This window comes from Acanthochromis polyacanthus, chromosome 13, assembly GCF_021347895.1.
Source record: "Acanthochromis polyacanthus isolate Apoly-LR-REF ecotype Palm Island chromosome 13, KAUST_Apoly_ChrSc, whole genome shotgun sequence".
Classification (NCBI taxonomy): Eukaryota; Metazoa; Chordata; class Actinopteri; family Pomacentridae; genus Acanthochromis; species Acanthochromis polyacanthus.
The window spans coordinates 22,667,563-22,680,941 of NC_067125.1; the positions used below are offsets into that span (position 1 = coordinate 22,667,563).

A 13,379-nucleotide genomic window follows, 5' to 3' on the forward strand; every position below is an offset into this window, starting at 1 on the left:
CTGCTTCATGTCACCAGCCTCTTTCTGTTCTCCCCCTTTTCTTCTTTTTTTTTTTTCTCTGCTTATTTTTTTGCTTGTAGTCCGAGACGGAGCCCTTTAATTTTTAGAGACTGTTTCTTGTTTGGACTGCTCCTATTTAAAATGCTCAGCCAGCCTTCCTGACATCGTTAATGCAACGCTGGGGCCAAACCTAACCTTGTGTATTTGTTCTCTCTCTCAAACACACACTCTTGTACACAAAGTGGACTCATGTCTAGGCTTTCTTCTAATCTTTTTTTGTGACTAAAGGGTTTTCTGCCAGCTCCTGGTCTCGATACAGCCTTTGTTAGATTTCTCCCATTCTTGACAGCAGACTTCATACAGAGATTTAGGAGCAGCCTCTAGTTGTGCAAAGTAGTGACTTATAATTTCATTTTCTTAGGCATGTTTCAGAAGTAGGAAGCCAATGCTAGATTTGACGCCAGTTTCTCCCTGTTTACGGGAAAACCCGCTGTCATGGGGTATCGTCAAAGCCACATGTGAAAAGCCACATCATTGCCAAAGTATATTTGTCCATATTCTCGTCTCTGTTGTTGAACCATGTCCACGCTGGTCTCAGTGCCTCAGCCTACTACTAAAACAACAGCAGCAATGAAATATAGCCTGGATTGTGATTATTCCGAAATTTTTTGTTGCTGCACAAGAACAGGGATTTTGAAGAACGTGTGCGTCTTTGTTTCAGGTAATTGTTCTCTATCCACAAGAGGGCAATGGCACATTCAAAAATGAGTTTCATTTCCATCTGCTGCACACTGCGGTGATGTGAAAGAACAGTGCTCACTGTGGTGATGATATCAGACCAAACCAAAATGTGAAGAGAAATCCTTGAGCAGGGGAAAGTCCCACTTTGGGTTTAATGTTCTCATTGTTAGAAAATGATTTGGACTTTCTTTGTGTGTGTGTGTGTATACACTCCAGGTCTTGGTGAGTGAGGACTCGGATGGAGAGGGAGTAGTGGCTCACTTCCCAGCTCATGACAAACCCATCTCCTGCATGCAATTCAACCTCAGTGGTAAGAAACACTCGCACATGCTCATGCATACAAAGCCATACACTCACATTTATTTTTGAGGAAACAGACAGAACACTTGAGGCAAATTCAGAAGACTGAAAACACTATAGAGGTTACACTTCCATTGAAGTGCAATGTAGTGTGTGTTTGGATCACATGTACCCACCTCATCTAATCTCTTTGGGCTTGGCTGTACTAACCATCGGACCCAAATCTGTTCATAATGTGTGTATGCATACTGTACTCAATGAACGTGTGCTTAGCCTGTTTTTCTGTAGCACAACACTTTTCATTAGGCTCAAAACAGGCAGCACATGCAGGCAAACAATGTGGCATACGTACTACAAAGAATATTTATAATTTAAATTTCATGCAAGGTGTGTGAAATTAAAAACAAACAAATCAATATTATTTATGAGCACCCTTTTCCTTTCAGCCTCTGAGCCTCAAAACCTACTCATTGGTTTGTTGAGAGTTAAATTCTCTCCTTTTTTTAAGTGAATATATTTTTAAATATAACATATTCCCATTTATAAGAGCCAGAAACTGTAAAAACAAAGAAATGGTTGATTTTAAGTTTCCATTGGTCTTTGTACTACTCATCTGTAACATGCTGTTCCATCAGAAAACTGATCTAAGCTTAAAATCAAGATATTTCATCAAAATCGTTTATTCTGCATGCCTTATCTGGAAGCATTGACAAAAATAAATCATTTGCACCAGTTTCTATTTAAAAAAAAAAAAAAAAAAAGTGTCATTTATGCAACCAGTAAGCCATGAGTAAAAGTAAAAATGTAAGTCGTAAAATACATATAATTTACAGTACCGCATTTTTTTTCAGTATTAGTAACACATGTTGGCACTTTGCAAAATGTTGTACATGTTAAATTTAAATTCAGTATTTTTTTTTAAAATTCTTAAAAATCAATAATCAGAGAAACTCAACTTTTTTAAAATTGTACTATATATATCTATATCTATATATCTATCTATATATATATATATAGTACAATTTAAAAAAGTTGATGTATATATATTTTACTACACACACACACACACACACACACACACACACACACACACACACATAATGTTTTATGGCATTTTAACTGTCTTACAAGAAGACATTTCTTATATTTTCCAGTACCAGCCAGAGATTTACAGTTTCTACAGGACTTTATAGGTGCAGCTAAAAGAATCATAAATATCTTGAAAAAGTAATTTTTTTTAAACCTGTATATTCCAGTGAAAAAAATAACCCATGCAGTACAAATGTGAGTCACATCACTCAAAATCTGCTTGGGGCTCAGAGGCTTAAGGGATGATTCTGGTTTATTTAAGCCTGTTTTTTTTTCTCCAATGTGGTTGTTTCTTGTAGCTATATTTGTAGATACTTTTAACTTTGCTGTTAAAAGTATCTACTGAGAAATGCTCCACAAAGTAGTATGCGAATCGGGTGTTTGAGCAACTAGAGCAAAAAACTTGATAGTTACATGAATCATTTTAAACATTTATTTGTGAGTCTGACTGAAAGTAAAACCAAATATTGGCTGCCTGAAATGGGCATTTTGCCAACTGCCATAGGGATCTCTAACAGGGATACTTGCTGCAGTTTTTTAAGGTATTTGGCAGGTAGGTTGTTCCAAGCATCTGTCTTCTTGTGTAATCTTTTGTTCTTGTAGTGGATGAAAATAGTTTATTATAATGCTGCGCAGTGTTTTGAGGACAAATGCAATGTCTCCCTGATGGTTCTGCGTTATTGATAAGAGGACGCAAAACAACCCAACACAACAATTCTTGTCAGTACTGCAGTTACAATAAGTACATTGGATCTTTTCTTTAGAATTAGTTTCCAGTTCAAATGTTTAACTTCATTAATCAAATGTTGCACCATTCCATTTTATAGCAAAGAGTACTTTTTAGTAGTGTGGAGGTGTACTAATGTGGATGGACAGCGAGGAGGGATCTGCCCATTCTGGAGAAAACAGCAATGTCGAGTTTTTTTGTTGGGTTTTTTTTTTTTTTGCATGATGGGATTATTTTTATGGAATGAAAACTTTTAATACACAAAGGAGAATTGTTCAGACTTCATGACTGGAGAGGGAGCTAATTAAAATGAAATCATAAAAAGATGAAAAATACAAAAGGCAACCAGTTTGATGACATTTGAACAGTGTCTACATCACCTGGAAGTGATTATATACATTTGTTTTTCTATTTGTGTCTTTATTTAAACAAAGATGCACTCTAAAATCTTCACTATTTTATGTGACATTCACCTGGAAATTTCTGTGGTTTCTTAGAAGAGAACAGATAAAAAGCTGGACTTTCTGGTCAACACTGGAGGAGTTTGACAGTCACAATAGATGTATTAATTTAACTGCTTTTTCCACCTTGACCAATAACAGATTTGGTGATCTGCGCTACATGTTATGACCAAGGCAGATCATCTATGCAGGTGACTGAACACAGGATGACGCAACCTGGAAGTTTAACATAGAACAATTGGTGCAGCTGACACCTCTCACCCGCATCACTATGTTTGTGCTACAAATCTTTCTATGTCCTGCCACTGTGGTACATGATTTGTGGAAAATGCTGTCCTAAGCCCGTGGTATGAAAACTTATATCACAATTAATCACCTAATTGGCTGTCGGTATGTGTATTTCACTGTGGCAATTTCTTGCATTGTCGACATTCACCCTAAAAAGAGAAGGGCAGTACTGTAGATGCTTTGTAAGTGTGAATGGGCTACCTCACCAGTCCATGTGTGTGATGTTTGTGTTTGATGTTTCCTGTTACCCCTGTGGAGTGTATGTGTGTAAGTTAATAAAGAAGCTGTTGAGAGATGACTGACCCAATGACCTCCTAGCCCCAAGAATCCTTCACTTACTGAGACTCGTGACTTACCTCAGCAGCTCTCTCTTAGGAGGAAGATGTTGATATTTTAGGCAACGACAGATCAGACAATGTTGTCCACACACCACCTTTTCCCATCCTTTCCACACCAAAAATCACAACAACATTCCAGGTCAAGTACAATTAAGTTACTGAAAATTTGCTAAAGTAGTGTTTTCTTATCTAGAGACTTGTCTTAACCTCTACCAGCTTTATTCCTTTCAACAAACAGTATGCAATGTTTGTTGATATTTTTCCATTCATAAACATATTTTTTGTATATATATCAAACTGAAATTTTAATTACTCTCCATTTCTTTTGTGGTTTGGTTTATGTGTCCTTCTTTGAGATTGTTTTAATAGTTAGCTAGTAATCTTTCCTGCTTCTTGGACTCTGCCATGCATAATGTTGACTATACTGCTGCCTTCTGATGACACCTGGCAGCCTAATTTGTATATTTCAAAGCAATTAATGGAAACATGCCCATTTACTTTCCTTTTTTCCTTTTTGGCGACATTCGAAACAATTTCTTAAAATTCATGTGCCAGTTATATGGCAACACGACGTAGATGAAATAAAATGATGTTTTTGAAGAAATTAACAGAAATTTAAGCAACTAGTTGTGATTTTGAAAGGTGTCGAGGATGCTGTTGCTTTTCTCTACCTCTCAGACTGTACTTCTTGGATATACATTCACATTAAAGAAAATTCCGAATAACCACCTTCAGTCGCCACTGCTTTGTTGATGATCAGACATTGTGCCTTACTTCCAGTTGCGTTTGGACTCTGTTAAAGCCTGCTGACACTGTAAGGATTCTGTCTGTTTTTAGCACTAAATAGGTCCCCAAGAAATGTTCAAATTGTGCCTAATGCATCTCAGATTGGTTGCCTTTCGATGTGCAGTTTGAATTTTAGGCCAGCTTTCCACTGTTTGACCTGCATGATGGTCTGATTTCTTTCAAAAGGTTCATATTAAAGCAAAGTCATATTGTCATCCAGCCATCAGCAGCTCTGTATAATAAAACTGCAAAAATAATGTTGCCTGTCTCTTTTTTAGTCAACATTGTAGAAGATGCAGCTGTCTTATTTGAACTAACTTTGTTAGAATTTTCAAAGCAGTCATGTTGTGGCCAGTCAATCGTGTGAACATAAACGTTATTGAGCTTGCAATGAAGCCAATAAAAAATTTAGTGTGTGAGTTTGTGATGTGCAAGAACAATAAAAATGTACAATGTTTGGCCTGCTGTAGTAATATGATCTAATGGAATGAACTCAAATAATTTCACTTTTCAACAATGAAACAGTTTTCAAAATCAATTTGAATTTTGACCAAGTATTCCCAAACTAGCTAACAAGAGTTGCTGGGGACATGAACCACAGTCTATGATTGCCGCATCTAATTGTTGTTTTTCCTTTAAACATTCAAGCTAGGTTTCTTCAGAAGAACATCCTACATGCACTATAATGCTGTACACACAGAATTTACAGCATTTTTGGTGTACTGGTACATGCTGAGTCACCAGGCCAACTGATTCTGTTGTGACCCTTTCCTCAGGGTAAACTCCAACATTCCAAACACACTTTCAATCTTTCTACCTAATTTACGCTGAGCCAAATCTAAAGAGCTAATAACTGTTTAAATTACAACTGAAAACAGTACCAGAAGCGTAGCCAAAAAAACACAGATTATTATTTTATTGCAGTTAGGGCATGTAATAAGATTAGGTTCAATCTTAACACAAGCATAAAAACTCCTCTTTTCCCCTGTTGCGATTGCACGACTGCTTTCATCATTGTTTATTCTTTTATGTGTTTTCATTTCTAAGCTGCCTGCTGTAGAGTGTCCCATAATTACAGGCCTCTTGATTTGATCAGAGTCCAAATCCTGAGTTATGGGTTCACTGGTCTGCCTCTAAGTGAACTCTTTCTAAGGAGTTTGGAGAAGTTGCTTTACTGAACTACCTTCTTCTCCTTATTGAGGCTCCCTTCACAGTGGTCAATCTCAACATGGCAGAAACAAGAAAGATAGACTGAGCAGGAAACAATGATATGACTCAAACAGTCTGGAAAGCCCTAGGGTTTTGGCTGGGAAGAGTTATGTAAGAAACCCCAGTGGCTTGTGTGTGTTGGAGGCTCTACAGAGAGCGGACCGGTGGCCGCCAGCACTTGGTGTGGCGGCTGGCGCTTTGCGGCGCTCCGTTGGATCTGTGGATCTATTCCTAGTGGTGTAATTAGAGGGACGCAGATGAAGTGCAGTGGCAAAGCGCTCTCTTTAACAGCTGCGATGTGTGTGTGCTTGTTTTCTTTCTCGTCTTGTCCTTTTCACTCGTCCTTAACGATCCTTGACTTGATTATTAGGTACAATGCCAATGTCAAAATACACTCATGTTTTGATGGTCGAGATATTGTACAACAACTGGAGCATTTCTTTTGACTAGGATTGGCACTAGATGGAGTGATAGATTCAGCAACCATGCAGGGCACCACCCTCTGCTCTTTATTCCCTCAAACCTCTTTCAACCCTACATAGTCTGATATAAATGAAGTGCCTTACTTGCAGTTGTGAAAGTAAAAGTAGAAGCACTGCAAGTGAAACCTATTTATTTTTTCCAGTTGTAGTCCTTAATTTAGAACTAAATTTAAGTTCTGCACTTGTTGTCAGAAACATATTAGTTAAGTAGTAAGTTAAACTTTGAAGTATTCATTATACAGTTGACATAAAATAAATCACACACACACACACACACACACACACACACACACACACACACACACACACACACACACATACACACTGTGCAAAATGGTGATACTCAAATGGAAGTGCTTAATACAATAGGTATAGAAGTAACTGAAGAATGTGTGAATAAATGTGTTTAGTTAGAATTTCTTACCACTGTAGGTAATGGCTGTTCAGAGAATTGTGGGTTTGGACAGCTTTTCTTAAACATATAATACTGTGTACTTGGCTGTAGTCAAGTATAAATGTTCCATGTGCTCAGAGTGAATCTCTGCACACTGAATATGAATCAGTCAAGCCTTAAGCGGACGTTTTGCTTGATGCACTTGGTCTTTTTGAACACAAACTATAACATCAACATGGCACTGTAACATTTCCTACTTGACTCACTGCAGTCTTCTCCTAAATAATGGATGTCGCTGCTGAGAAAAATGCATCAACACATCTCCATCACTGGCGTGGCAACAGAAGAGATAGTGTACTGGTAGTCCGTTTTTTGATCACAAACACAATGAATTTTTTTTCATAGTTTTCCGCAAAACCTCTCATTCTGCATCTCTTTTTTTCCAATTGTTACAATTCCACTACGTAAGTTCTGTGCCATCTGTAAATCCCTATGCTCCCGTATTGAAAGATTGTAGAGATGCCTGTAGAGACAGATGTGCTTCCAGCTCGTTGATTTTACATTTGCTACTCATGCAAGTGCCTAGTTACAAAATTGTGAGGTGTGTGATCAGCCAAATGACGGCATGACTTTATAACCTTTAAAATGAGATGTTATGGACAAAGGCCACAAAGGTGAGCACAAACTCTTCATTTTTAAACTGTATACAGGTGTACTGTACATCCACTGCTGTGCTGTACAGAATCTCTTTCATTATATTGTTCAGTCTCAAGCAACACAGCAAGCCAGCACTGAATCATAACTTGATTTTTGTGCATCCATCTAAATGTTCTGAATGTGGAAGTTTTGAATACCCCATCAAAGCCAGGAGTAGTGGCAGATGAATCAAGACTGAATCTCTCCCCACACGGAACTGTCCCATAAACCATGTCCCTGGTTTAGTAACAGGCCGGTCTAATGAATAGCCTGGCTCGTTGTGCCTGACCGTTGAGGCAGCTGTGCCGTGAAGGCAGCTCTCCGTGGTGTAATAACTCTGTCTCTCCGTCTTACTGATGTGTGAAAGAAACCATGCTGTCGCTGAAAAACCCCGGACCCACACGCACATGTTGAACACGAGGGGAATTCCCACACACAAGCAGCTTGGCCGCACATTTATAGCCACACATTTAGCATGGATTGAGTTGTGTCTTCACACCAAGATAGCAATTAGCACTCACAACTGGCTCTGATGTGATTTACAGCATCTGCTCAGCAGGGCTTTCAGTGTTGTCTTTTTCAGGATTTTACTTTCAAAAACTTTTTTTTCTTTTCTTCTGAATCAAAATTGTGCTAAGACTAATGTTGAATAGTGTGTTTAGTAGTAATAATAACAGCTGTTTCCATGATGGATTTAATGAGCATTTCACGTAACCCATTAGAAATTACAAAAAAAACAAACAAAAAAACACAAGTTTGTAGAGAAAGTTTTAATTTTTGTGTGATCTAACAAGCTAAAAATCCAACACACCTTTTTCAGACAATTTTTGACCCAGTGATTTTTTCGTTGTCTTTTTTGTTGTCCATGATGTGGTGAACCAATGCGCAACTAATCACGATCAAGCAATACTTTATGTTAAGAACAGTCTCGGTATTAAGAACAGCTCATCTTAATATACAGACATTTCTGTTGGTTTTAAAGCTTCATTTTCTGAATTAGTCATGTTTCTGCATATTAAAGTCACTTAATTTGTAAAAATTCCTACTTCCATAAAATGCATATTTAATGTAATCAGCAGAAACCACCCTGCTCTAAGTGACCTATGTTATCTATCACCTACTTTTAAATTAAGGTAATGGTTAAGATTATAAGCTACTAAGAGCATTAATTCTAACTTCCTGGCCATGCACTAGTAGCCATCTGCAAAGCCTTTACAGATTCCAGTTGTAAGGGAAAATCTATACTTTAAAAAAAACCCCGCAGAAATATGATTTTGTTTACTTTCTAGGCTACGATAGTCAGCCTCACACCCACACAGCAAACCATGTGTTGGACAGTTTACAGTAACGTTGTCAATGTTATGATGGTCTGCAGTGCAGAGTGGAGTGTTTTGTGAAGGGATTCAAAAATTAATTTGATAAACAGTTAAAAAAAAACACAATACTTTGTGTTTTCAGTTTATCATTAGTTCGAATCCGAGCATTTGCAATGGATCATGGTCCCACAGTTCAGATTTGGTAATGGAGAAGGGACAACTTTATGACCAAGCTATGCCAGAAAAAAAGCTTTTTTGGACATTAAATTATTGTGTATATGCTTCCACCAAGTCATACTAAAGAAGTGTTGTGGAGTAAAAATGCATTAGACCAACCAAGCTACATTCATGTGTAGATCCTCCTGACTTTTTGCAAATAAAACCAGCATTTACCGGAGATGATGAAGAGCCCTAAAAGTCCCGTTAGTATTCTGCTTCATGTCTGTGTTTGCATGGTAACAGCAGATTGAAAAACTGAAGCTGGATGGAAAATATAATAGTACAAAAATGAGGCACAAATAAATGGTCTAAGTTTGATTATCATAAAATAGTTTATGAAGTGATAGTCATGTCAGTGGCTTCATACTAATGAATACTGAAAACAGATTATTTAGTGTAGTTCAGTGGAACACAATAAGGCTGAGGCTTTAGACAATAACTATGTAAAACAATAAATTCATTCAAACTGAGCGTGATATGTGGTTACATGGTCAGAGCTAAGGAGAGTAACGGGATTGACCAGTGACCATGACTCAAGGTTTTTGGAAAACCTGGCTGAGAAAAGACTCACCCCATCTCCCCCTCTGTACTGACACTAACCAACACACCAGACACCTCAGCAGTGTGGAGTCACTCTCAGCCCACACAGTGCGGTAACACGTAGGTCATTTGTAACTTTTTTACGGTCTGTGTGTAGGTGGGTGGCTTGGTGGGAAGAGGTGAGTTGCTAAGTTTTTGTTCTTGTGAAATGAGGACTGGTTTGTTGGTACTGGCAGCATATGCATGGAAAGCCATTATAATGAGTGGCATAGCCTAAAAACCTCGTCATTTCTGAGTTGTTTTTTTTTCTTCTAAAAATTATATTTATAGTAGCTTTTAATTTATTCATAATTTAAATCAAAATGCCAGCATCACAACCCATGGAACGTACAGTGCTTATTACACCCCACGATAAATAGCTTACAAGGTTGGTATTCTCAGATACTTACTGGTAGTACTTTCTGGAGGAAAGATAAGTGAGTCAGTCAAATCACTCACAATTCCCCAAAACAGAACTGTGAGGCCAGTGGAATTGTGGTTAGCACTTTCGCCTTGCAGCAAGAAGCTCTCCGGTTCAAGTCCCGGCCTGGGTCTGGGATCTTTCTGCATGGAGTTTGCATGTTCTCCCTGTGCATGCGTGGGTTTTCTCCGGCACTCTGGCTTCTTCCCACAGTCCAAAAATATGCTGAGGTTAATTGGTTACTCTAAATTCCCCGTAGGTGTGAATGTGAGTGTGATTGTGTGTCTGTATATGTAGCCCTGCAACAGACTGTGACCTGTCCAGGGTGTCCCCTGCCTTCGCCCGAGTCAGCTGGGATAGGCTCCAGCACCCCCCGCGACCCTAGTGAGGATAAAGCGGTGTATAGAGAATGGATGGATGGAGAGAACTGTGAGGCAATATTAGCATGGGGGCCACACTCAGTGTTGCAGAATTATAATTAACTGTGCATAATAATAATCAAACCATACATAATCATTGCAAAAAGAAGGGCTGGAGGTTCCCCAGTGGTGGAATGAGTTACCAAATGCTGTTCGATCTGCAGAGTCCCTCTCAGTCTTTTAAGAAAAGACTAAAAGCCAGCTCTTTACTGAACACCTTTACATCTGACAGATTGGGGAAAAAATGTTATTACGTCTGCACTGCCTGTAGACACCAAGGTCCTATTATCACACTTGAACTTGTTTTATGAGTCTTATCCAGGTTGTTTTCTCCTGACTACACCCTTGCTTGTGTTGCATCTCCTCTCAGATGTACGTCGCTGTGGATAAAAGCGTCTGCTAAATGAAACTGGAGAATTGTAGAATGGTACTTACACTTTGTGAGCATCATAAACTCATCAAAATAACTCTTTTAATTTTATTATCACTTGATCCACCATTCAGCCAAACAAAAATACCATAGTAAACAAGAAAAGCACTCTGAGGGCGCAGTATTCCGCCAAGGCTGCTCAGTCAATCATTTCCAACGAATGAAATCTTTAATGAAAAAATGACCTTGTGCTGAGCACAGACCTGTGTTATGCATGTGTACGTTATGTATGGATACCGAATCGCTTGACCTAAATATGTAGCGCAGTGAGAATTGATGGAACTTGGAAACATCCCCACAATTTAGTCATTTGTTCCTTGTATCATTTCTGACGGATAAGTCCAGATTAGTCCTCAGCGATCAATTTGTAGCAAGATCACAATCATGTGATCGTCAGCAGGCAACGACATAGTGTTCACTTGTTGTCATGGTTACAGTGGTGCCATGCACCTACATCTCACAATGGGAAATCCTGAACAAATCCATGGATTCGGACCATAAGCTGCATCACTGCTAAAATCTAACGAGGTGGTCCTTGTGTCATTTCTGACCTTCCCTGAAGATTTCATCCAAATCCATTAGTCCGTGTTTGAGTAATGTTGCTAACAGATGGATTCACAGATACACAGAAGGATAAACGGTCGTCACATAACTCTGCCGCATTCCTTGGCGGACTAATTACTTCATGGCATTCATGTATTTAGGGATACAACAAAGTTCTTTCAAGTCTCAGGCTCTTAGTGCTCATACTTAAAAATGTATGATGATTCCTTTAGAAACATTTACACTCATATATTTTCATAGAATTGCTATACACTTGGGAGTATGAATTTGCCCCCCACCAAAAATGTAGTCAACTCACCAAGTCATAATCTATCTTACTTTGAAAAGTCAGCATTTTCATCTGGTGCCAAAGTCAAATTCTAATTGTCCAAAATGGAAGGGATTCTTTTACTGGGGAGTGTGTAAATCATGCCGTGCCTAGTGGAACAAAAGACATTGCCTTATTTAGTTTTTGCACTATATATTGCAATATGTACTAAATTGCTTAATATACATAGCATATGTATAAAATACCAACTTCAAGATGCAGTCTGTGGACGAACCACTGCAACCTGGTCCACTTGTTCAAGGTAGTATCCACAATGAACAATGTTCACCACATTGTCTGTTGTACAGACTTAATATCTGTCACCAAGGCCCCTACCAACCAGACACACTTGTATCATCTGTGACAGCTCTTTGCCAACTTGTGCCTTGCAATTTTCATGCAGCTCTGGGATGACAACCTGAGGAAAATATGTGCATAATGGCGTTACATGATACTGCTTGTCAGGCAACTTGGTCCTGTCTTTAAAACCCACTACCTGTCTTAATTGGTAGCTTATTCATTGTAAGGTGACAAGTTATCACATCAGTGATTTCTCACTGCTATTTGGAAGGTGCAACACTAGCAAAGGGACCTGAAACTGTTTTTAGCTTTAGATGACGTTTAGATCTGGCTTTGTACTCATCAAACGGAGCTTTGTGGTGTGGACTGAAATGGTAAAAAAAATAGTTGTTTTGAATAGTGTAGTGACACTAATCGCAGGACACTGTTGATAAAACACCTGTTTTTGGTCAACGTCCTCCTTTCTGTCCAGTTCTTTTTATACAACTGGTGCTGCATTTCTTTTTGCTCCTAAACTTTCCTTTTTTGGTGTTTTTATTCCTGATCCTCAATCATTTTGGTGTACATATTTGGAGCCTACAGTTAGTCATTTAAGTATCATTTAATTCTCCAAGAGTAAATGATGTTCTTTTGTAGATTAGTCATGGAAAATAAGAACAATGCAAGTTTTCTTGATGTGTGAAGCAGCATAAACAGGTGTAATAATATGTATCTGGTTTAATCTGCCTGACATTGCATTACACTTACTGCAATGTGTCTATCATTCACATCTAAGTGCTGATGCAGACATTGTGTACCACACAATGCTTATGTAAGATTTCTGCCCATTAACTCAGATATTTTTGCATTTAAAGTAGAATCTTAGGTCTTACAGTAGCACAATAAGAAAGATCAGGAGTTCACTGAAATACTGGGACTGGGACATTGTTCTATACAGAAGAAGCGTCATGGTGATTTGGCAGTTCATTTCAAGATATTTTGTTTTGGACAAGGTTGAGTAGCCTAATCTACCACATTTTCTTTTAGGTGGCATTAATAGGCTTTTATTTTCTTTTAAAATATTACATTGGCTAGTTGTTAACAGCTAAGACACCCATGCAGTAAGTGGGAGCCCAAAGAATAATGCATGTGAGAGCAATAATGAGTTCTCCCCTGGACACATGGCTCAGTCAGTCAGTCAGTTTGTTGGTCAATTTACATGCATTATTAGTGTTCTGTTTTTGCATTTAAAGGTTTTAATTTTGCATACTTGCTTCTTCTACTTTTTGCAGGGCCATCAAGGCCAGCTCAGTGTATGTGCAGCTTCTCGATGC

The 13,379-nt window shown here is 38.4% G+C and overlaps 1 protein-coding gene across 3 annotated transcripts in view; it reads left to right on the forward strand.

Moving 5' to 3' along the window:
* bcas3 (BCAS3 microtubule associated cell migration factor) overlaps window positions 1–13,379 on the forward strand; it is a 418,130-nt gene that overhangs the window by 63,819 nt on the left and 340,932 nt on the right. For all 3 annotated transcript variants that reach the window (XM_022195624.2, XM_022195625.2, XM_022195626.2), the window contains exon 13: window positions 958–1,051. In XM_022195624.2, coding sequence (XP_022051316.1) covers window positions 958–1,051 — 94 coding nt within the window. The remainder of the gene's footprint in view (window positions 1–957; window positions 1,052–13,379) is intronic.